General features: G+C 52.7%; 8 protein-coding genes across 8 annotated transcripts; 3 read left to right on the top strand and 5 right to left on the bottom strand.

The window, feature by feature from the left end:
* Window positions 1-214: 214 nt before the first annotated feature.
* POSPLADRAFT_1046140 (hypothetical protein) lies at window positions 215-3055 on the top strand (the record flags this gene model as incomplete). Its single annotated transcript, XM_024478955.1, has 18 exons — window positions 215-229; window positions 256-478; window positions 536-591; window positions 644-763; window positions 850-943; window positions 994-1208; window positions 1262-1364; window positions 1422-1517; window positions 1581-1730; window positions 1790-1815; window positions 1868-1895; window positions 1952-2067; window positions 2096-2114; window positions 2163-2240; window positions 2297-2426; window positions 2573-2682; window positions 2733-2890; window positions 2942-3055. 18 exons carry the CDS (start codon window positions 215-217, stop codon window positions 3053-3055), a joined length of 1851 nt encoding a protein of 616 aa, XP_024339527.1.
* Window positions 3056-3819: 764 nt separating this feature from the next.
* POSPLADRAFT_1046138 (hypothetical protein) lies at window positions 3820-4903 on the bottom strand (the record flags this gene model as incomplete). The annotated part of the gene is made up of 7 exons (XM_024478954.1): window positions 3820-3861; window positions 3896-3934; window positions 4016-4241; window positions 4298-4489; window positions 4538-4642; window positions 4701-4738; window positions 4796-4903. 7 exons carry the CDS (start codon window positions 4901-4903, stop codon window positions 3820-3822), a joined length of 750 nt encoding a protein of 249 aa, XP_024339526.1.
* A 1963-nt stretch (window positions 4904-6866) lies between these two features.
* Window positions 6867-7507, top strand: POSPLADRAFT_1141206 (hypothetical protein; the record flags this gene model as incomplete). Its single annotated transcript, XM_024485271.1, has 3 exons — window positions 6867-6961; window positions 7021-7130; window positions 7182-7507. 3 exons carry the CDS (start codon window positions 6867-6869, stop codon window positions 7505-7507), a joined length of 531 nt encoding a protein of 176 aa, XP_024339525.1.
* A 2020-nt stretch (window positions 7508-9527) lies between these two features.
* POSPLADRAFT_1180820 (hypothetical protein) lies at window positions 9528-10324 on the bottom strand. Its single transcript, XM_024488787.1, has 5 exons — window positions 10200-10324; window positions 10021-10133; window positions 9811-9878; window positions 9733-9756; window positions 9528-9662 (listed from the first exon to the last, which is right to left on the bottom strand). The coding sequence occupies exons 1-5, from the start codon at window positions 10278-10280 to the stop codon at window positions 9643-9645; spliced, it is 306 nt and encodes a 101-aa protein (XP_024339524.1). The 5' UTR covers window positions 10281-10324; the 3' UTR covers window positions 9528-9642.
* A 484-nt stretch (window positions 10325-10808) lies between these two features.
* POSPLADRAFT_1065870 (hypothetical protein) lies at window positions 10809-15501 on the bottom strand (the record flags this gene model as incomplete). The annotated part of the gene is made up of 6 exons (XM_024482007.1): window positions 10809-13455; window positions 13577-13914; window positions 14212-14276; window positions 14434-14515; window positions 14747-15025; window positions 15158-15501. The coding sequence occupies 6 exons, from the start codon at window positions 15499-15501 to the stop codon at window positions 11141-11143; spliced, it is 3423 nt and encodes a 1140-aa protein (XP_024339523.1). The 3' UTR covers window positions 10809-11140.
* A 136-nt stretch (window positions 15502-15637) lies between these two features.
* POSPLADRAFT_1065869 (hypothetical protein) lies at window positions 15638-16598 on the bottom strand. The gene is made up of 4 exons (XM_024482006.1): window positions 16486-16598; window positions 16281-16411; window positions 15871-16223; window positions 15638-15774 (listed from the first exon to the last, which is right to left on the bottom strand). Exons 1-3 carry the CDS (start codon window positions 16540-16542, stop codon window positions 16130-16132), a joined length of 282 nt encoding a protein of 93 aa, XP_024339522.1. The 5' UTR covers window positions 16543-16598; the 3' UTR covers window positions 15638-15774; window positions 15871-16129.
* Window positions 16599-17155: 557 nt separating this feature from the next.
* On the top strand, window positions 17156-20904 carry POSPLADRAFT_1065868 (hypothetical protein; the record flags this gene model as incomplete). The annotated part of the gene is made up of 6 exons (XM_024482005.1): window positions 17156-17192; window positions 17315-17846; window positions 17895-18055; window positions 18116-18518; window positions 18596-19441; window positions 19496-20904. The coding sequence occupies 6 exons, from the start codon at window positions 17156-17158 to the stop codon at window positions 20622-20624; spliced, it is 3108 nt and encodes a 1035-aa protein (XP_024339521.1). The 3' UTR covers window positions 20625-20904.
* A 285-nt stretch (window positions 20905-21189) lies between these two features.
* POSPLADRAFT_1056091 (hypothetical protein) lies at window positions 21190-22186 on the bottom strand (the record flags this gene model as incomplete). Its single annotated transcript, XM_024480733.1, has 3 exons — window positions 21190-21871; window positions 21926-21980; window positions 22033-22186. The coding sequence occupies 3 exons, from the start codon at window positions 22184-22186 to the stop codon at window positions 21190-21192; spliced, it is 891 nt and encodes a 296-aa protein (XP_024339520.1).
* Window positions 22187-22250: the final 64 nt, after the last annotated feature.

Below are 22250 nucleotides of genomic sequence, written 5' to 3'. Positions count from 1 at the left end.
CTAGAAATTGTTTGGCAACTGATCCAAACAACCGACATTAAATTGATCGCCACGTGCAACTCTATTTCTCTGCTCCGTTGTTTCGGTGCCCTCCGCGACTTGTGCGACACCATCTTGGCTCTTCGACACATACATATGCGGAGTGCTGTGCTAGGATCTCTTCGAAAACAGAGAACTTGGGATCGCGGGTATGCATCTCTAAAACGGAGTCAAGATGTCCATTATGACGGTTAGTATCTTCCACACGCGCGTGAGGACTCTAATTTGAGGACTCTCTTAGTTTGCGTCATCGGTGGTGGTCATGCGGGTTGTGAAGCGGCTGCAGGCGCAGCACGTACGGGGGCGCGTACTGTACTGCTAACCCAGAAGTTGGACAATATCGGAGAACTGTCATGCAACCCATCCATGGGTGGTGTGGGCAAAGGCACCCTGATGCGCGAGGTGGATGCTCTGGATGGATTATGCGGGCGCGTGGCAGGTACGTATGTGTATATATGCGCCGCTTTTTTCGGACTTAGCGACTTGACTTGCGCAGACCAGGCTGGCATACAATTCCAAATCCTGAATCGCTCGAAGGGGGCCGCAGTATGGGTACGTCGGGGAGTACCAGAAGCTTGCTTCAGACTAATTGGGTTGGCGACAGGGTCCAAGAGCTCAGATAGACAGGACATTGTACAAGCAGCACATGCAGGCAGCCCTGCACAACTACCCGAATTTGGACATTCGCTCAGCGAGTGTGTCTGACTTGGTCTTCGATCATGATGTGGGCTCGACTTCTGCGCACGCGCAGTGGGGGACAGTAGGAGGGGTCAGGCTAGGTATGCACACCTGACGCTATCTGCAGATAAGGGCATTAACGCATTCTCAGATTCGGGGGAGGTCATTAAGTGTTCCCAAGTCGTTATATGCACCGGGACGTTTCTCTCTGGAGAGATACACATTGGTACGAGTGCTATGCATCAGTCTTCCATACCCGTCTCACCATTATGACAGGCATGAAACGGTTTCCTGCTGGTCGAATAAATGAGGCTCCGTCAGTTGGTCTATCAGGATCTTTACGGTCGGCCGGCTTCCAACTCGGTCGTCTGCAGACAGGCACGCCAGCCCGACTGTACAAAGACAGCATTGACTTCCGGAATCTTGAACAACAACGGGGCGACAGCACACCGCATCCTTTCAGCTTCATGAACAGTAGTGTATCCAACGCAGTGCGTTTGATTGGTCATATGTTTTTGACGGGCTAAACTGACGGGCTTGGAAGGACAACCAGATTTTGTGCTATCTCACATATACAACGCCAGCAACACATCAGATGATACGGGATAACCTGCACCAGAGTGTTCATATACAGGAGACAAAGAAAGGTACGAGTGGTGATCCCGCTTCGAATTGCGGTTCGAGCTGACACGCTACCGAGATAGGGCCTCGATATTGTCCCTCTCTCGAAGCGAAGGTCATCAGGTTTCCTCAGAAAGACCAGCATCTTGTTTGGCTCGAACCAGAAGGCTATGACTCTGGTGAGTCGGCTCTGCCACAGTGGCTCAAATTAACTCACGCATTGGTCCTCTTGTGTCCTCCAGAATTGATCTATCCGAATGGCCTCTCGTGCAGCATGCCAGAAGAAGTGCAGCTGATGATGTATCGTACGGTACCCGGGCTGGAGAATGTCAAGCTGGCGCGGCCAGCATATGGCGTTGAATACGACTACGTTGACCCACGGGAGCTAAAACGTATTTAAATTCTATATCGGTTTTTTGCGGGTAACTAGAGCTGATGGTCTCCGTCATAGCGACCTTAGAGACCAAGCGGATCAAGGTATGCTATCAAGTTATCTTCGTGTCAGCGAGTTTCCTCAAATCACGAGTAGGGTCTTTTCTTGGCTGGTCAAATTAATGGTGAGTATATTTCCCACAAGTACTTGTGTGTACCCAATACTCACGCTTCTTGGTAGGTACAACAGGATACGAAGAGGCTGCAGCTCAAGGAGTTCTTGCGGGCATCAATGCCGGCATGTCTGCCTTGCACTGTGCGCCACTTGTGCTGTCGAGGGCCGATGGGTTCATTGGTGTCATGATTGACGACCTCACCATGAAAGGAGCAGAGGAACCATGCAAGTTTCCGTCTATCTTGTCAATTTTGAGCGTATTGTGACCTGGCCACAGATCGGATGTTCACCTCTCGGTCTGAATATCGCATGACCATCAGGAGTGACAACGCTGACTTGCGTTTGACAGAGAAAGGTATGGCTGTTGCATGCTGCGAGATTGGGTATCGCTCACTCGATGTGCATTGACAGCGCGGAACGCGGGGGCTATCACGGACGAACGATGGAGGCAATTCGAGGCAACGCGTGAAGAGCTCACACGCGTGACGGACTTGTTGAAGTCTCACGTACTCAGTCCGCAGGTAAGCAACATATCCAGTAAGTCATCTCTGTTGACGTCGCATATATGGCCTCGTGCATGCAGGCTTGGCAAAACATGGGATTTGATGTCAAGAGCGATGGGCATATGAGGAGGCAGGTAATTTCCAGCTTCCCTCTCTATTCGTCCTGACGCTCGTTGTCCGCTAGTGCATATGACATGCTACGCCATCGGAGCGTCACAATCGAACAATTGTTCCTTGCCATACCTGAGCTCAAACTAGTGGACTCTCGTATCCTCACACGTGTCGAGATTGAGGGTGGGTCAGTTCTCCCTCAAGAGTCGGTGTTCCCGCTCATCATTTTGTAGGCATCTATCGTACGCATCTGCGTCGCCAGGAAGCAGACCTTCGTGTCTTCCTTGAAGACGAGGGACTCACGCTCGATCCTCATCTTGACTACGAGATTGTAGAAGGACTTAGCTCCGAAGTCAAAGAACGGCTATACCGCGTGAGGCCCACGAGTATCGTAAGTACGGGTGTGATTCTTTCATCATTGCACGGTGCTAACACTCTGTAGGGTGTGGCCAAGCGGATGGAGGGCATGACGCCCACTTCGATCGTTTCACTGTTGAAGTTCGCCAAACGGACTCGAGGTCGCCCCACGACGTCTGATATAGCACAAGCTGCCTGATATCCACAATATTAGTACACACATACCACTACTTACACTCTAACGCGAATGGGCTATAACACTACTTGCGGCCATCTCATTGCAGCAGCCGGCGGACCCCTTAAACATCGTGTTCGCTGTCTTTGATCGTACCGGCGGCTACTTGAATCTGTGCTGGCGGAAGATCCGGATTCATTGCTTTGCGCCATTCGGGATCATACGGTCTTGAGTGCAGCAGACCTTGGCCAATCCCATCTGCAATAAGCCAACCCTGAAGTTACCTGCATGCACACCAAAATCAATCCGACTTACCATTACCCAACCGCGGTCCCGCACCTTCACCATACACCATTACAAGGAACGGGACTCTCCCGCATGCATTGCTACTGGCATCCATCTCGTCCAAGAGGTCTTTGCAGAATTTGGGACCTTCACCAGGATCCAGGCACATCTTGCGTTCAATCTCACTGTAGACGTCTGTCATGCGGAATACGCCACAGCGCACGACGCGAAACTTGTCCCGTGCTTCTGTGCCGGCTTTTGGGGTGTACGCAACTTCCTCGAAAATCATATGCTTCCTGCCGCGCTTCTGGTCGCGATGCAAACTGAGCGCGCTGACGTACGGCCAATGATCTACGACATCAAGCCACCCATGGAAGTCCTTTTGTTTCTGGGCTGCAGAAGAGTCGGTCATTGAAAGCGCTGCAAGCTGCTCGTTGAGCAGGGCGTAGTCCCTGTAAGGATTGGCGATAAACGAAGAGCGTCATCAGACAGTTCGTGTGCATCTACTCACTGACACCCGTTCCTGACAACGAGAGCAGACTCAACTGTCATTCACAGTCAAATAGAGATGTTACGTACTTGTGATACTGCCAGTTCGCTTTTTGGCAATCTCGAGAACTGGAAGAGAGTTGAACGCTTATTAATCATAGATTGAAGAGACACATACCAGTAGTAAAACTTCTTGCATTTGCTACAAACGGCCAACTTAGTCATCGGTTCACAAGCACCGCATTGTCTGCACTGTTTCGCAAGGCGGAGGTCAGTCTTGTCTGTGTGTTGGCGACTGTCCAGCCACGATGGCCCGCCCAATGCATCGAGCACCGGACTACCTCCTGTCTCGCCTGGAGGAAGTAATAACAATCGCAGAGCGTGTTCAGAAATAAGGTGAGGATTTTTGCGAAACCACTTTGTCAGCCATTCCTCGCTATGAAGACGTCATATCACTGGAGGCTGAACGGCAAGCTCAACAATAACACTCACTGCTTCTCTGCAGCTTTTGTCTTTTCACGACGGCGTAAGACTCGCGCAAGGTAGACTTTGGTCGTCACGAGGGCTTTGAGGCCAGCCATAGACGCGTCGTTGATTTGTGCGAGGCGCTCGAGGATCGCCTGTGCATCTTTGTCATTGGTACCGCTGCGGACGAGGGCTCCCGCGAAAATTAGAAAGATCTCCCTGTTGCGCATCAGTCATGGAACCCACCTCGCTCGTCGAAGTACACACCTTTGTTTCACAAAGGGATCTGCGCCGTGAGATGTCCTCTTGACGAAGTCAATCACTTCCACGAGATATACAGCAGCGTCGACAGGTCTGTCTATTGCTGGCTTTCTGCAGGGTGTATATAGTTAGACTCCCATAACCTCGTTCATATAATCTTTCAGCTTACAGCAAGTGCACTGCTACTTTCAACTTCGTGTTCAAGCGCTGCCAATACAATCCACTGTCAATTCAGCATGAGCAATGGTCTAGTCGGAGACGTACAAGCGATTCCATCGCCGAGCCCAAATTATGATCTGGGGTGTTACGAGTAATATGACCAATAGCACGTAGCTGCTCCGCAGTGCACTCGTTCAACTCCCGTATGAACATTTCCAGAGCCCAGATGCAATTTCCCAGCAGATCCTCGGGGACTGTAAATTGTGCGTCTGAGTATCGTGGAAAAATTGAAGGCGTATCATGTACCATCATCAGTATGTACGAAGAAACTGTATGTGAAGAGATTCTGCAGCATGGCATGATATTGAGCGGACTTGGGAAGGTTCGTCATCAGGTTGCCAGTGCGAGAGTCTTTTATGACTATAATCTCTCTATCATTCCTTCCCTCAGGCCTCGTTAAGAAAGCAACTTGAGAAGAGTTTGAATAAGTCAGATGGGCACCGATGCGCCCATGAGGAAAACCCACCGCGAGCGGCATCTCGACGGACTGATGCGATATCCGGGAGTGGTACTAGCGTATAAATGCCACTCAGAACAAGCTGAACCCGACCAGACTTTTGCAGGTCAGACATTGTGCTCGTAAAGAGCGAAGGTGAATGCGAAACGTCAAGGATGAAATTAGAGCTGTTCACAGTACGGTTTGAGCATATTATCAATTACCGCCTGCTTTCAGAGGTGTTAGGGTTGCTCAGTTCTTCGTTCGTTCGCGGAGCACTTTTGGTAGTTCCAACTCCGGCGGCCGAGTGGCAGCCACTGACAATGACATGGCGAACTTCAACCGCTAGTCTAATGGTATTTCAGGTTGTGCAGTACGCATAAAATATGGACAATGCTACAGCTCTATATGAGACTCTGAGGTGATTAGGAAATGATTTAGCGATTAGCTGGGACAGCCGCTGATGAATACACGGAGACTGAAGTATCTCCCCATGCCGGAGACACTTCAATCTCCGTCATAGGGAGATACTTCAGTCTCCGTGTATTCATCAGCGACTGTCCCGATTAGCTTGTACTAGTGTATGAGTTGACTACATGAACCAAGAAAAAAAATCGTTCTCTAATATATGTGTTCCCAACACAACACTAATTGCGCATGAAGGGTCATTGACAGCAATAATATCTAAAAGCGGGACATATATATTGATTATGTAAGCCTTTGGGCAGTGCGCGGACAATGCCGCATACGCTCGGTCATCGACCGAGGCGCGGAATCCAGCGCGGAATCCGAGCTTGAATCTGCTCGAATCCGCGCTGGAATCCGTACTGTGAACGCCCCTATTGTTATGAAAATGATCTAACCATCAACTCGAATACAGTGGCGTCTGGATACAGCCACATGCAGATCGTTGATCAACCCCTGGAAGCTAAAGCACTACAATTTTTCTGCCACATCAGAATGAGACGTAAATGCAGTGTTGGGTGCGGATCATGCCGTGTATCATGGATCAGCATCATTTTCTGCGCAATTCATGGGAGATGCCATGTCGAGTAGATGGCGAATATCACCTGGGCGTGCCTCAGGCCCGGCCAGCGCGCTTTCCATCGCTCGACGCAAGCCACTGCACTCGCCCTTAGGATTCTTCACTGTTGTCAAAAAGAACACATTGCGCTGGTTGGGAGCATCCAGCCATGCTTGTATCTCCCAATCATGTTTCTTGGTGGTACCTGCATCTCCATCATGGAAGTTCTTCCGGCTGGGTCATCACTATCACCGCTTCTCCAGGGTCTTAGAGCGAGATGAAACTCGGGGCAGCACGAGGCCCATAACATTAGCGGTGTTTGACGCTGCTATGCGATGTGCTGTTGGTCACTGACAGGAACGCACGCGATGGCAACGCGTTTCGGATTGTGGTAAAGTTTTATGCAATTACGGAGTATGTCGGGTGGTTTTCTACCCGATGCGCCTCACAGAGGATAAAAGAAGCAGGGCATCGACAGGGAACAGCATCGCTGTGCGGTCATCTCTCTCGCATCCTTTTCATTTCTTCGGTGCCGGACAGTGAGTCTTCAACATCTGCTTTGCTTTTGCCATTACTGACCTATTTTCAGCCTTTCCTGTTTTTCCTTCACGATCCCAATTTCAATCTAAGTTCCAAATCACCTTACGATTAACACGATGCACGCCTACTCGTACATTCTTTTCCTTGGCCTTGCTGCCTGCCAGTCTGTTCTTGCTGCGCCGTTTGGCTACAGTGACTATGACAGCCTCTTGTATGTTCATTATCATCGTCGATGCAGCTGAATACTAATCGTCCCTTCCCCATCCAAAGTGCTCGTGCAGGTCGCCCTGAACTGTACCGAAGCGGAAATGCGGGTGGGCCGAAGTTCGACAACATTCGCCCCAATGATATCAAGCCGGTGGATGGGAAATACAAGCCTGGTATGCGCATAGATACACTCTTTTTTGTATGCCTATTGACACAATTGGCAGGTACGGGCGGTATCTCGACGTTCTCTGACCTTGGTCAGTTGAAGGGCCAGAAGAACATCTGGGCCCTTCCGGCGTCGGCGGACTTAGGTTCACATCTCAAGGCTGTCAATGACCACGACAAGCACTGGTCTATTCAGCCTTCGACTGAAATCACCGAGGAGGAATACAAGTCGGCTTTGACCGCTCTCAACGGCAAGGCGCAGAAATACGTCGCCCCAAAGAGGCGTGGATATTCGGACCTTGAGGCCCGCGAGTACATCGACTACTTGTTGTGCGCTTATGTCCCTTTGTTAAGTTGCAACAGTATTGACTGTTGCTACTTTTAGTGCGCGTGCCTCGCGGCCTGACTTGTACCGCAGCGGCAGCGGTACTAGTGCGCAGTTCGACAAAGTTCGCGACAAGGACATTCCAGTCGAGGATGGCAAGGTCAAGCCTGGTAAGTCGAAGGGGTGTTTGTTAGCTGGGTCAGTTCTCTGACTGCGCTCAGGTAACGGTGGTATCTCGACGTTCTCAGACCTCAGCGCATATAAGGGCAAGAAGAATATCTACAAGCTTCCTGCGTCTGCCAACCTTGGTTCGTTGACTGCTGTCAACGACCACGATGATCACTGGTCGATTGAGCCTGCTCACGAGATGACGCTCGAGGAGTATAAGACAGCGCTTGAATCGCTGAACCACGAGGTTGGGCCTAAATTCACGGTGCCGAAGTCACGTCGTGCTTTACACGACGACTTCGAGGCGCGGGAGTACCTCGCAGCCCGTGACTGGGATATGTACTAAGCGTGACGACTCGTTTCACTTTGGGAAAACAGGATCGGTGTATTCTACAGCATGTAATTTCCTTACGACAACATCGATGACATGATTTGGATGCGATCTTGATGTGTGCCGTTTGTGTGAGGTTTCGTTGACTATGAATATTGCTATTGCAAGATGGCTGCCTCGGCTTCTGAGCGTTGACCATCATAAGAGTTGATGGTTCTAAGTACTGTGATGCTGCACAGTGCATTGTTGTAATCCTGAATTCACAAAATAGCGAGCGCTACCGTGACTGCTTTCAGCCATGTTGCCCATGCTACTGTAGAGGTCTACTAACTCTCTTGTCTTTTCTCCTACTTTCTAGCTGATTATTTACATAACTGGAGCTTCCCAGCTGACCTCCGATCCGGGACTACAACTCTGCCTGAATTTGGTGCGCACTGAGATGAAACGCGATCACGTGAGCGCGAGTCCGCGCAGTGTATGCTCAAGAGTTCAAGTCTCATGGCTACCAACTTTAGCTTGTAAAAGGTCCAAAGTTATGCAAAAGTCTCCATTGCATTATGCCTCAACTGCGCCGCTTTCAAAAACGATATCATATCTGGGTCGACAAATCAACCAGGGCAAAATCCCATATTCAGTCCGCTGGCGAACTACTTGAGATTCGTGGCCGTACCCCCTCTACTTTCTCACTGTGCTATCTCTTACGTGTTCACGCTGTATTCGCGCACAATCCTGCTAATGTTTGTCACTAGTTCTCTATTGCAGGCAAGCAGTAAGTGGATGGTCCCTGATGCTGAATAAATTAATATCAATGAGACCAGTGTTCTACCACAGCGGCAGTCAAGCCATTCATGGTGGCGCTACGGGCTTGCGTGTTCTGAGAATTTTGTGACATACAATTCGGGTGGGCATGCGGAATTCTAGCCAGAATTGTGGTTGCAACTGGCGTAATGTATCCTCAGGGCGCCCGGTCCCCTACCATTATCGCTCGTTGAGTTTGCATCCGATCTGACAATAAATCAATGGATGACCCAAGGATAGTATTCACCATCAAGGCTATGCCTCGAGCTAGCTTTGATACGAACGTCATCATTGCGTTCATTACTGGTATGCTACCACATGATGCGGATTTCTCATCGGTGGCAGAGTCGCTTTGATCAGAACAGTGGTCAGAAGAATAACTGCATTCGTAGTCAATCAGCGAGCATCTTCGCAGTCTTGCCGCGAATGCAGCCACAGGTGCTCGAGGCCCCGCGTATCCAACCTCTGTTGGTTCGTGGTGGCATTCGCGATCATGACTGCACCTGCCAACCACGAGAACAATGTAGAGGATCAGCCCGAAAACCGCATGAAGAAATCATTGACATTCACGATTGTGTTAATTCGACATGGTCGTCGCGTTATATGACTCACTAGGGGGTTCCCTCCCTCATCTCGCTGCAGAGGCAATCCGCTATGATCAAACAGATGAGAACAGACGATGGAATATCTAGAAAGACCCTCAGTCAAATAGCAAATTCGACCTTATCGGCATGGCTGAAGTTCTGCTGGATTAATCACGGTTTCTCGGCCCACACCGACCAGTGAAACGGTCAAAGGGCTACAATGATATTATATGCATGGAACAAACCGAGAAGACGGCCACGAAAAGACAAGTGATAATACAGAGATACGCGAGAGATCGAGAACGATGCCGATGTCACGCTAAGCCTCCGACCTCTATAGATCAACGGTAAGTGGCAATACTCTCGTCGAAATGGCCCGGGGAACGAGCAAACATGTGACTTACGTTCCACCATTACATCGATCGTGTCTGAGGCGGGATACGATGAGCATCAGGCTCTGGAATTAAGGTAGGAGCACGCACCGTTGTCTTCCATATCCAGCGACGCGGGTGTATCGTCGTCATTTATTCTTGTACCATCATACAGAAATCTGTATATCGTAAAGTTAGTGAAACGAGGAGCGCGTTGATGCGGTATGAAGGGAGTTCGGTGGCGAATCACTCCCTTGTGCCACCGATATGCGGCGGTTGCAGGGTCGCCACACTCGACACCGTAATGGCAAGACGACGTACCGGATACTATTCACATCCTTTCCAACTTTCGCAGCATACGCTCCTTGGAGCTTGCTGAGCTTCGTGTTCCGCTTGATCTTGAAGAAAACTTCCTCGCCCGTCTGTGTGGTCACCTGGATTGCGACGCAATCAAGCCAGATATCAGCTACCTGAGCCAGAAGATACACCAGAGTCCTAACCTTGATGTTAATGGGCGCGTTGGCCTCCTCGGCTTTAGGCTCAACGTCTTGCGTGTGCGCTGGTTGTTCGGCGTCAGACATAGCGTGGATTTAATTCGCAGGAATTCGTGAAGGTAGGAGTCAAGATGGCGCGTTCCAAATGACCACTGTTGCGGCGAGTGGTCAAAGCCTACCGCGAGCGTCTATTGTTACGTAATACTCGTACGCCGGTTGATTTGATCGTACTGCTCTAATCACATACGCATCATGTACACTCAATGAGCACACTTTTCTTCCTGTGAATTCTAAATGTTGATCAGGGCCTCGCGCAATTCAACTTGGCGGAGGCGAGGAACGCATTTGCGTCATATCTTATACCAACCGGCGATTGCCGCGTGGGACACATTCCGAGCCTATCCTCTGTGCATTCAAGGTCAGGAAATAACACTGGACGGAGACGAGACGAGATCGCTGCTTAATGTCACAATAACGCGTTTCTTAGTATGCATACCGCGAAACTGCGGCGCCACTGAGAGGCAAGCTAGGGACATCCGAGTCAACAATGGTCAAGTTCAACGTACTTCACAATTTGTTGCCTGTGGACTGTCATATCCGTTCGCTTTCCTAAGTACGTCCCCGAGACCACGCCACTACGTTGGCTCGTTTGTGTGTTCCATGTCCACAGCTTCATCCAAAAACGAAATTCCTGAAGGCAACAGCACTCAACTAAGGAAAAAGATCGCACAGTCCTCGGGGCAACAGTACACAGACCGTACAATGGATCTACTCGTCCGAGGATTAATTTAAACTATGAACGAAGTACAATAGAGAAATACGTGATTTTTATGGTACAGGGGTATGTATGATAAAATAATACAAGCGTATCCAAGAGAAAAGAGAGGGATCCTGAGCCATACAGGTGTGTACCGAGACTGTCCAGAGATAAAACTGAGTCGAAAAAGTTAAGAACGGGTACCTTTCGTCACCCGGGACAATAGATGTTTCGCCGTGCGGTATTCCTCATCGTCGTCATCACTCGAGTCCACCCAGAGGTCTCCCGTTCCACGACGTTCATGCCGGCTGGTCCAGCCACCAGGTCCCACAGTAGGAGCCTTGGTCGACGGCGACCATGGGTGATGCCTACCCCGCGCATCCTCGTCGTCGTCAATCGCAGGTGGTGTGGCGGAGAAGGTCGGCGGAAGGGACATTCTGACGCTCTTTCTCCGGGCAGGTCCCGCGGTTGACGCAGTCGAGTTCGACATATCGCTTCCCGAGGTGGTGAGTGGTTTCTCGTCGTGCGGTGGAGGCGGTGGAGCAGCCATAGAATCAGATTCTTCTGCGAAATTTTCATGACCCGTCTCGTACGATGAGATGGACGCAGTGTCCGCAACGTCTCCTTTCATTGTTACATTAGCCAGCGAATGGAGGCCATGCCGACTCGGCCCCGCGCCAGCATCTACCACAGGGTCGATAGGTGGAGGACCAGAAGGCACAGGAGGGTTTGGCGACGGCGTGCGGCTATTCCTCAGTGCAGAGCGCAAGGGCGTTTTCGCAAAAGGTCTGCTTGTCGAGAGGGGCAATGTAGGGGCTGACGCCGACGCCGACATCTGTACATGGTTCCGTGAAGGCGATCTGCTTACACCTAGCATGCTCTGTGTGGACGGCCCTGCCCCCGCACTGGCTGGCAGCTTGTGTACATCCTCGGTATCCGCGCTGACGTTTACCGGCGGCGGGGCTTTTGGCAGCACTAGCAAGCGGTTGGGGTCCTGCTTTGCCCACGCCTGGCGGTTCTCTTTCGCAACGCCCTCCACGATGCTCATGAGACTCGGTACGTCGGTATCGCGCGTCAGGCCCGACCGGTGGGGTGACGACACAGAGTTTCCGCGCTTGTGCCCCTTCGCGGGAGGAGGCGGGCTGGGCTTGGACGCCGGATCGCTGATCTCGATCGACGCGGTTCGCCTGTGCGCGGGCGGTGTGGTCTGCTGCTGGCTTGAAGATGCAGACGCAGACGTTGGGGAACGCATCAGCGGCTGGGTAGGTGTGGAGGCGGCAGACTGTCTGGACAGAGAAGAATTGCGCGAGAGGGACGTATGGCCACTGAGGGAGCTAGGTAGTGTCATATTGGAGGATCTCGTGCTTGTCGATGCCGCCGACGAGTTCTTAGTTGCATTTGACACATCTGCATTCCTCGTCGCCGCCTTGATGGTTTCTACGGACTGATCGCTTCTCTGCCTCTCGGCTGCCTTCTTCTTTCCCTTGAGATCGCCGAAAGGCGTCATCGCGCTATCACTGACCCAACCTTTGTTCGCTTCCGTTTCTGTGCGAGTAACGGGGCGAGCCTGCGTCGAGTTCCGCTTCGTCCGCTTCTTCAGGCGTTGCGTCGCGCTTGCCGACGAAGCAGAAGCGGAAATCGACATCGATGGCACAAGGGAATTTGCACGTGAACTTTGAGTGTCCGTACTCCGCGTGAACGCCGGCGACCATGTAGAGATTTGCTGAGAATGCGCACCGCCCTCGTCGTCCGAGCTATCGCCTCCGCGCCGTGTACGAGCCAGATGCTTGTCCGTCCTCGTATGCCATCGAGACCCAGATCTGCTTGCCGTAGGCGATGTGCGCCCTTCTGTTGCAGCCTCGTGCTTGCCCTTGTCCTTGTGGAACAGTGCGGCAATACCCCTCTGGAAAAACGACCCCGACCCACTTCTGTGTCGCTCCTTCTTGCTGCTCTGCGAGGACGGTGGGTCTGCCAGCGAAGGCGCTGTGGGGAAACGCACATGGCGCGGCCCGCTATCGACCGATCCAGTTCGCGCGCGTATGGAGAATGTCTTCGGCGCCTCAGCCGCGCCGCTTGCGGGAGCCTTGCCACGCCACTTTCCCTTGGTTCCGAACCGCTCGTTTTCGTGCATTTCAACAGGCCTGGTCTCGTCCTCTTCCTCAGCACTGCTTCCGCCTCCCTCCTCATCAGGCTCTTCCACTTCAGAAATGCGCCAGTGCGCGCGTGGGCCACCGTTGAGAGCGATGTGCTCCGAGACTGCGTGTGCAGGCGGGATGTCCAGCGTGTAGTTGGGGAATTGCACTGGTGCCGAAGCAGTGTTCATCCTCCATGCTTCCGTGTTGTTGTGGTCCGTCCCATCTGAAGCAGACACCGGTAGGGTAATCTGCGACGCGGACTGCGAAGGCGCTATGGAAGACAGGTCAGAGTGTGCATGCCCAGAGTCGGAGTGGTTGCCGGAGCCGGGGAACGGTTTCAGCTGCGGCGACATTGTGTAGGGGTGCGTGCCTGAACGAGACGATCGCTCATGATCAGCATCCAAACAGCACGGAGTTCAAACGTCCGCCTCAAAGTCGCCAATGTACATGCTCCCGCATATGACGGACGTGCACAAACTGGACGCACGTACCATTTGAGTTCTGCGGCTCAGCCTCCGATCCAATGATCTCTAACACTCGCAATCCCTCCTTACCCATCTCGCCCCACGCCCAGCCGCACTCGACCATGGCCTTGCACCGCGCGTAGAGTCCACTTTGTATCGCGGTCGTCCGAAGACTCTCTAGCTGACGCTCCTTCATCGCAAGATGTGCTTCGCATGCTTGCAGCTCGGTTTGCGCGGCAGACAGCTTTGGCCCGATCGATATTTCAGGCTTGACAAAGCTGAGAGAGGAGGTCGACCCAGAGGACGCAATGAGGGAATCTCGGCTCGGCTTTTGTTGTTTGGACGCCTTAAGGAGACGCGTTACACTGCGAAGAAATGCTGAGGTGGTCAGACTTCGTAAGAAGGGTCACCAACGGGGGCTGCAGGGTGTGATATGCGTTGCCCATAAAGAGGCGGCAGCTTATCGGGAGTGCTGACATTTCAGCCAGACGACATGGGGTGGCAGGATATCTAGTCAATGCGGTGATACGCGGGCCTCAGACGAGGCAGTATTCGCTCTCGTCAGATATCATTAAGCTGCGATGGTGCTTTATGCAGAGCGGGCCCCCATAGACAGGGACTGCACTGCTGACGGTCTATCTAGCATTACGGAGCGCGAATACTTTGGGCACCCTGCTGGAGGGGTGGCGGGAAGGGTGAAGGTACCGAAACGTATTGCGCCATTTCGCTAGAAAACAATTCAAATATGAGAACCTGCCATCCCGTTACAGTACCTATTCTTCTGCCAACCAGTATCTGCCATATGTACAAGCAACAGTCTCTGGCATGACACTGTCTCGAATAAAGATTGCGCAGACACACCTGTATTATCTGCGCAGAACCACGGACCTCTTGTCGTACCCACCGACAATGTGCAATTCGAAGCATGCAGTCGTATGCCATCGGTAGAGGACATACGTCGGAATACTTTCGCACTAGATCAAGTCGGACATCCTTGACGGAGAGGCATGCTCTAGACAGATCTAGGCTTGTGAAACCAGTAATGTGGCGGTCCAACCCATAAACACGTTACAGGTCGAATCACAGGTCAACCAGGCGTTACTCCATAGCAGGGAAGCGCATCTTAAGTCATGATACGCAGGGAACGCGACAGCAGGGAATGCAGCCGTAGCAAAGCCATAATAAAAGGGCACTCACAGTATCTCGCGATCACGCACAATGTTCCCCACCTCGTCTTCCAAGTCCTTCAGCGCCTTGAGATGACTTTGCCACGCCTCCAACGACGCAGCATACTTGCGCAGCGCATCGTCAGCGCCCGCAAGTGAGCCTGCGACTGCTATGATAGCATGAGAGAGCTGAGGAGATGATGCCGCTGCATAGGCCGAGAACGAAGCTAGGGAGACCTGAGAGTGCTCGAGTAGATGGAAAAGGTGTTTCGAGTAGTCTCTCTCGTGGGACAAGAGGTTTGTGAGTAGCCTAGAGTCCGCCGGGCGATGAACCATGCGACAATTGACTGAACGGGATGGTAGATGTGTTCCGGGTACCAAGTCGAGAATAAGGTGTAAGTCGCTTAGCCGTGACCACCCGCGAGGTTCGATATTTGATTACGTAATAGGGCGGGACGCGCGCTTGAAGTTTCCATACTTGGAAAATCCCGACTTCGCAGAACGAGGTTCGTCCTCTATTGTCATTTTGCTGGGGTTCTCATTTAGTTCTAGATGCCTAATTTCATTTTTCGGAAGCTTATATGCTGAAGCCAAAGCTACCATAGCCGTACGAGGCTTGATCACGTTATATTTTGCTTGTCCAAGAGTATACACAACAAATACGCCGCCATCCAATTCGTTCGCGAAGCATAAGCCATACACCACCAGGTCCCGCCATTTGTCAGAGGTACTTCCTTTATTATTGTTGATTTTATTCACACCTAAAGCTGTCGAATCGAGAAGCATGACGTGCAATGAAGCAAGGCAACTTCCGAGCCCTAAACCCCGCAGCATATATAGGGGCATGGTGTTCAGGGCTGCAAGTACACTCAACACATGCGCTGCGTGACACCAGGTCAATAGCTTTCCAACCTTGATCCGTGATAGGTGAGAAAGCCTCATAATTACGGTGGGGAAGGTGAGTGTACAAGATCCTTACGTTATCTTTGAGTATTTACGAGGACTAGGCCACGAGGAAGTTTCAGAGCATTTCTGGAATCTACGGTAAGTCATGATACTCTGTAATTAATTGAGGGAGAGTGAGCGAGCGTTATTTCAGTCGACATTTCCTGCACGGATGTTTGTCCCTTCGACTATCTGGGTGGGCACTCTCACCTAGTGAACCGCCATTGATCCCAGCACATACAACACCACCGACCCAGGCCTGCCGCTCGGCAGAAGGGGGTATGCCATGCTCATGATGAAAAAGTAGGCAAGCGCATACAACGTTATACCCTGTATTGAAGATTAGTTTCAGGAGGCCGTCGGCATTATTTTAGTTACACCGTCTAGATGATGGTGCTTGAATACGGCTGTAAGGGCGCTCAGAAACTTTATCAGAACAGTCGGGAATAGGCAAGAGTACGTCCATTGGCTAGAGGTATCGCGATTTTCGCGAGTTCTCGTCCTTGAAATAACTCAGCGCATTCAGACGGCAACCGGAAGGCATCTTAGCAGACACGGCTGGCCTTCCCATGGTCTAGGTAAGGTAAAGGGGATTTTTCAAAAAATCAAATCATACGCACCTTGACGTAGGCGGATGCGACGCGAAAGATCGCAGGCTTCCCCGAAGGATTCCATATCTGTGGTAGGCAACGCATCTCGCGTGCAAGCTCACCGTATTCCTAGTGACCACGACTACGAGGGTCTTACAAACCTATCAACGGGGTATTAGAAATAGATCGAAGACTGAGTGGGACGAGGAGATGCGGCGTCGGCCTAGATACTGACCGGCATCCTCGTGGAACAGCTTCGACCATGTGGCAGATGCTTCCTGCATCGTAGCATCAATGATCGATGAAGGATGGACGTCGAACAACTAAACAAGGCAGAAATGGCCAGCGGGTTTGCTCAACCTTGTACATGCTTGGGAACGCCGACTGCGAGCGTTATTATTGACATAGCAACGCGGGGACACGGATTCGATTAGATTCCTCACCTTTGCTTGCAACCACCATCTTGAAGACTGTCTTTCACTGGTCTGACTCGAGCTCGGATAATTCGGCCACTAGATACCCACATTCATTACCGTCACCGCCGGCATTCTCTACTGGCCGCCCTCGTTCCTGCAACTTGACATTTGAACCAGAACTCGAAGTCTCACGGAAGCAATATTTAGGCGGGTGTTGCCGGAGATCAGCGGCTATTAGCACTTGTACTTTATTTGGTGAGTTGTTGATCCTGAGGCCGCCCGCGCGCGTTTTTCCTCCGCTCGCTCGCCCCCACGAGGCTGCTCATCGTCATTGTACACGAGGCTCTCGCGTTCAAGGCCTCTGCAGCGACAGTGCCTCAGAGCTTGCGCCCAGTACGCCGCGCCGCGCCCGCGTTGTCATCTGGGAGACCTCATCTAGTCGCCTCGCGTACGGATATTCTCAAGTCTTGGATACTCTACTCAACTTGCATGAATTTTCTGCCTAATACACGAACATGTCACGACAGTACGATTCGGCTACTCCGTCGTCGGCAGATCCGTCGCCAAAATCCAGCACTACTCGAACCAGCTCTCGAGAGCCCTCCGATCAGGACAGCGCGGGCGACCAACACGAGGGGCCCACCCTAGGTTCAGCGCGTCCATCACCACCACAATCTCCACAGGGGGTGTCCTCAAGCTCTGAGGGGTACCCGTCTTGGCTGCCGAAGCGTCCGCCACCCCCAGCCCCGCGGTCGACGCTGCAGTCGTCGGTCGTGGGCATGTACAGCGAGCCGGGCCCTAGCAGTGAGCCGTTCGTGGGCGGACGGAAGGCGACTCCACGATCGGTGCGTATCGTCAGCCTTCAGGGCTCCTCTCAGGGGGAGAAAGATCCGCGTGCACGGCGCGAACCTACAGAGCAGTCGCGTGTGTTCTCTGCGCCGTCGCATGCGCGCGTATGGTCCCGCGCAACGAGTGCTGGCATGACGCCTACGCTCCTCGGATCCGCATTTGCTTCCCAGCTCCCACGGCCTAAATTTCGCGATTCCGGTCTGCATCTGGAGATGCTGCGAAACCCGACCTGGAAAGCGCGGCTCCTCTTCTACCTGTTCCCTCTGTTCGTTTTCGCGCATATTCCGCTACAGACGTTTTTCGACTTCAACGCTGTATTTATATTGATCCTGTGAGTATGTCGATGGACAGTCCTGTACGTTTGCTGATATTACCATAGGTTGGCTAAGTACCCGAATCCCGAAGCGCCTGGCGTGCCTGGCTCCGGGAAGAATTGGGCTCTGGGCGCTGCTGCTTATATTGCTTGTTGGGCTGTCTGGATCTTTGTAGTCTTTATTGTATATGAGCTGGTATATTCCTTCTGGCGCCGTTGGAGAGTCAGTAAGTGCAGCATCGTTCCTGCTGTCCAGGTCTTGCCCGTTGACAAGTATCACGTTCCAGAACGACCATTAATGTTCCCCCTGTACCTGTCCTCACCTGGCTTCAATCTCGTCTCCATGACCTCCTACACTAACTTCTGCTTCATGTATCATATTCGCACCTCTGCTTTCTCCGGCGAACATGGCGCCCTCCGCGATGGTCTTGCCGAAACCGCATATTTCTACTCGCAAAACTGGCCTACAGTGGCTCTCCTTCTGCCGCGTGCGGCGCTTTCTCTGGCACTTCTCCTGGCGTTTTGGATACCGCAGCCAGGCGAGATCGCTCTTATCGATGCAGGCATCAGCCAACGAAGTGGGACGTTCTTCCGCGCATCGGACGGGACACTGACGAACTACGCCCGCGGTGTGCTCGTTGCCAATGCTGCATGGACGGCATGGCGTGTTCTCGTTCTCTTGTTGAGTCTGTGCGTATCGGTGTTATTGGAAGACACCTGTGTTGCATTTTGTGTTATTTCCAATTGCTGACCCGTCTGCTCTTCAGGGTCGGCCTCTGGATTCTCAGCGGGCACGGCTGCGCGGGTATCTGTGGACCACGATTCCGCTGGGAGGAAGAGGACGCAGAGAAGGCTATCTCGGTTGTCAGCGATAACTTGTCGACCACAGATGCTCTGCCTTGGTCCTGGAGAGAGTGCACGCTCCTGCGTGTCAAAGACGCTCATGACTTTTGCTTAATCGCGAAACCTCCTCGTCCTGTTCCTGGTGCTACGAAAGGAGACGATCGTGAAGCCTCGGTGCCATTTGAGGGTATTGAGCGAGTGTTCGCCGCTGTGGGTCTGCCATCTGGGAACCAGCCAGCAAGACGGGGCGTCTTGTCAGGAGAGCTGTTTGAGAGCCCTGTACCACCTGAGGAAGGAGAAATGGAGGGAGAGAAGGATGTAGCTAGCACGTCGGCACCGGAGCTTTCAACGATCTTGCCACCCCCCGTCGCTGTTCGTGCCAAGGAGAAGCAGTCAGTTGCCCCGACTGGTCCATTGCTCTCCTATCCGTTTGCAGGGTATCCAGCACAGGTCTCTTCTGAGGAGAGCGTACCGTTCCCGCCGTCACCACACACGGAAGAGGAGAGGGAAGTGCCCATCCACAGCGCTGGAGAAGAGGCAGAAGGTGGCGATGAGGAAGATGAGGAGGAGGAGGAGGAGGAGGAAGGAGAGGAGGAAGAGGTTGAAGAGAGCGAAGGACCATCAGATAGACGGACTTCAGGCTCTATGTCCAGTCTAGGGAGACCTGTCGTCTCTCGATATCCCTTCCAGTTCCGACGGCCGACACGCGGCAGTGCATCATCTGCATCGCATATGACACCACAGACACAGTCAACACCATACTCGAGGCAGTCACATTCGACGCAGTCGCAGTCCACCCAGTCGCGTTCCACCCGGATATCCAGGTCCACGCAGTCCACTGGCAACAGAGAGTCTTCGGACTCACCTTTATCAAATGGCGCCTCGAACACATCAAGCCCGTTGGGTTCCAGCTTCAGCGGCAGTGTGATCCCAATGCCCCCACGGCACCCTCAAGTGCAACGGAGAGCGAGGGCAGGAACTGTGCCCGTCATGCCATCCTCTCCAGGTTCGCCCACTCCTGCAGCCACTGCTAGTGGCCGGCCTCGTGCACGCACACGCACAGAAAGCGTGTTGGCGGATACATCGATGACGTTCGGACAAATTCCGCGATCGCAATTCGATTCGGATAGCGAGATGATGCACGATGAGTCGCTAATGGACGTGCCTGAGGCAGAGGGCTCAATTGAGGAGGCGGAGCAGCACGATAGTGTCGGCCTGCTGTCTGCAGGGCCGAGTCCTCGAGCATCGCGAGCCAACCTGCGGCGAAGAGGAAGCGGGATCTCGCACCATCGTTCAACTGGCTCGCGCTCCCGTTCGGGTACAGGTTCACGCTCGCATTCGAGATCGCGCACCAACTCTGGCACATCGCGCTCAGATTCGGCACGTTCACGCGCACAATCGCTCATTGAGGCCATCGGAGCCGCATCACGGTCTTCCATCGACTTGGTGCGATCTCGTGCGAACTCTATGGTGCGATTATCCGACTCGCCCTTTGAGTCTTCCGCGTCGGACGCTGTGCTCAGCAGTCCGGAGAATCACACATTCGGCCACCCTCTTAGGGAGCAGTGGCGAGGAGACGAAGCTCCGGCGCGTGACGTACCACAGGGTGCAGACGTGCCGCTCCCGCCATCCGATCCTAGTTCAGGCTCGGGGTCCGAGTCTCAGCAAGGTGACAGCCCTCAGCAGCTACGGACAGCGCCGTCTACGCTGTCGACCAGTGCGCCATCCGAGCAAACATTGGAACTGAGTGCTCACACTGAGCGGTTGGGTGTACCTATCGTCAGGCGCCTAACTACGGCCGAGGGCGAGAGTCGCCCTGACATATCCACGGCGAATCAATCATATGTTACGTCGCCAACGACGATTCAGGATACGACTGACAGCTCTGGACGGACACCTTCCAGCTGGGGTGGCATGGAACAGTACCCGGGCGGTACATGGCGTCCTGCATGATTCGGTCATTGATCTGGTAAAGCCAGTCTTCCTCGGACGTTTTTTCTCTATCTCAGGACGGATTGCTTTGAGTTATTCACCTGTGTTTATACCTACTATTGACCTGCGCTATCCTGCTCCTCGTAGACCATCCGATCACCCTCATCCATCACCAACGACCCGTACTAGTGCGACACCTTAATGCCTTACGCCAGTCCTGTTTTTGGCTGTACCATACAAGTATTATACTTGTACGATACAGCCGTCATAAGAATTTTCATCGCCCATTTACTGCTCTCTATGCTAGATGTGACTATCGGAGCACGTCTAAGGTGCGCTATCGGGATACTGAACTTGTTACCCCCCAGGCCATGTCGCTACGGTCGACACGCGCTCGTCACAGATCATGTGGACGTGACAAGTCGCGCCTCGATTTAAGCCGCCGCGATCGGTTGACTACGCGGGAACCCCGTACCGCATCTGCAACGGTTATCAGCATCGTACAATTTCGGATAGTGCGAAACGGGTTAGAGAAGTCTTAGACTCAAGTATTCGCGTTGTAAGGCTATTGTTGTAACATTCTGTCTCATCCGTTGTGATTGCAAGAATCCTCAAGCAACTTGAAATGCAGCACATCAGAGCCTTCGCTATACGTAGTTCCCCAATCGAAGTCACTTGAATGATTTTCCAGCCCAAACGCCTCGAGAAGCTTCTGTGCCTCAACGCCACCAAGAACGACGGGGTGCGCCTCGCTCCGAGTCTTTCCCCTTGCACCCTGCCCATAGATCAGCTTTTCCCCAGGTGTCAGAAACGTGCCGATGTGGCGGAACGTCAGGCTGATGCGTTCTCCATTTGCGAAACGCTCTGCTTCCGTCTTCTCTTGCTGAGGTCGTTTATCGTGACGAATCGCGTGTAACCAGCACATGTTTGTGTTGAGTCCCATCACGAACATCGAGTTGTGGGGTAGTGGGATGCGCTGCACAGCACGACTCTTATTATCCGAGTACAGATTGTCCTTCTTTGTTCGCAGGGTCATCGTGCGCTGCGCACCGAGGCTTACGTTGACGATACGCGAGCCACGCACCACGTCGATCGTCTTGTCAGAATGCTCCGAAATGAAGTCGGCGCCGCTCCGGTAGTGCTGGATGAGGACATGATTGACGGGCTGTTGCAGCACATCCTGTACGTGCTGCCGGATACGCTCAACTACGGGAGAGAACGATAGAAGAGGGGGTGACTCGTCTGCAGGATGGCGATAGATGGGATAGCTATGAACTGAGCTTTATTCATGAACTGACGGACACGCGTCAACTGCAACTGACCTGCCATCGTCATCGACCTGACCTTGGACGGCGACAAGTCGTGGAACCTCACCACCTAATGTACTGGATTCGGACCACGTTCTGCAAAGTATCTCGCGATTGCTTACCTCTGTGCGACATCGTGTGCCATCGGACTTCCTGACGCACTTGTTCGAATGCCAAGGTAGCAAGATTCGGTGGCAGGAAGTCCAGAACAAGGTCGCACTCGCCTTCGCCTATCCTATCGCCCGAATGCAGCAAAGAGATTGCTCTTCCTGACATGGTCTATCACGATATTAGAAGACGGACAATATTTGGAATTGTCGCTTTACAAGCTAATACGAGT

The sequence above is a fragment of the Postia placenta genome, assembly GCF_002117355.1.
Source record: "Postia placenta MAD-698-R-SB12 unplaced genomic scaffold POSPLAscaffold_6, whole genome shotgun sequence".
NCBI lineage: Eukaryota > Fungi > Basidiomycota > Agaricomycetes > Polyporales > Adustoporiaceae > Rhodonia > Rhodonia placenta.
This window is presented reverse-complemented; position numbering and strand designations above follow the sequence as displayed.

Excerpts from the sequence above, each read along its gene's own strand:
- POSPLADRAFT_1180820 (XM_024488787.1), bottom strand. The coding sequence starts at position 10,280 with ATGTCTGACGCCGAACAACCAGCGCACACGCAAGACGTTGAGCCTAAA. Across the intron at positions 10,134-10,199 it reads ACGCGCCCATTAACATCAAG|GTGACCACACAGACGGGCGA; the intron begins GTTAGGACTCTG and ends GTCGCAATCCAG. Across the intron at positions 9,757-9,810 it reads GCTGGATATGGAAGACAACG|ACACGATCGATGTAATGGTG; the intron begins GTGCGTGCTCCT and ends ATCCCGCCTCAG.
- POSPLADRAFT_1065869 (XM_024482006.1), bottom strand. The coding sequence starts at position 16,542 with ATGCTACGATGCAGGAAGCATCTGCCACATGGTCGAAGCTGTTCCACG. Across the intron at positions 16,412-16,485 it reads GCTGTTCCACGAGGATGCCG|GTTTGTAAGACCCTCGTAGT; the intron begins GTCAGTATCTAG and ends CCCCGTTGATAG. Across the intron at positions 16,224-16,280 it reads TCGCATCCGCCTACGTCAAG|GCCAGCCGTGTCTGCTAAGA; the intron begins GTGCGTATGATT and ends GACCATGGGAAG.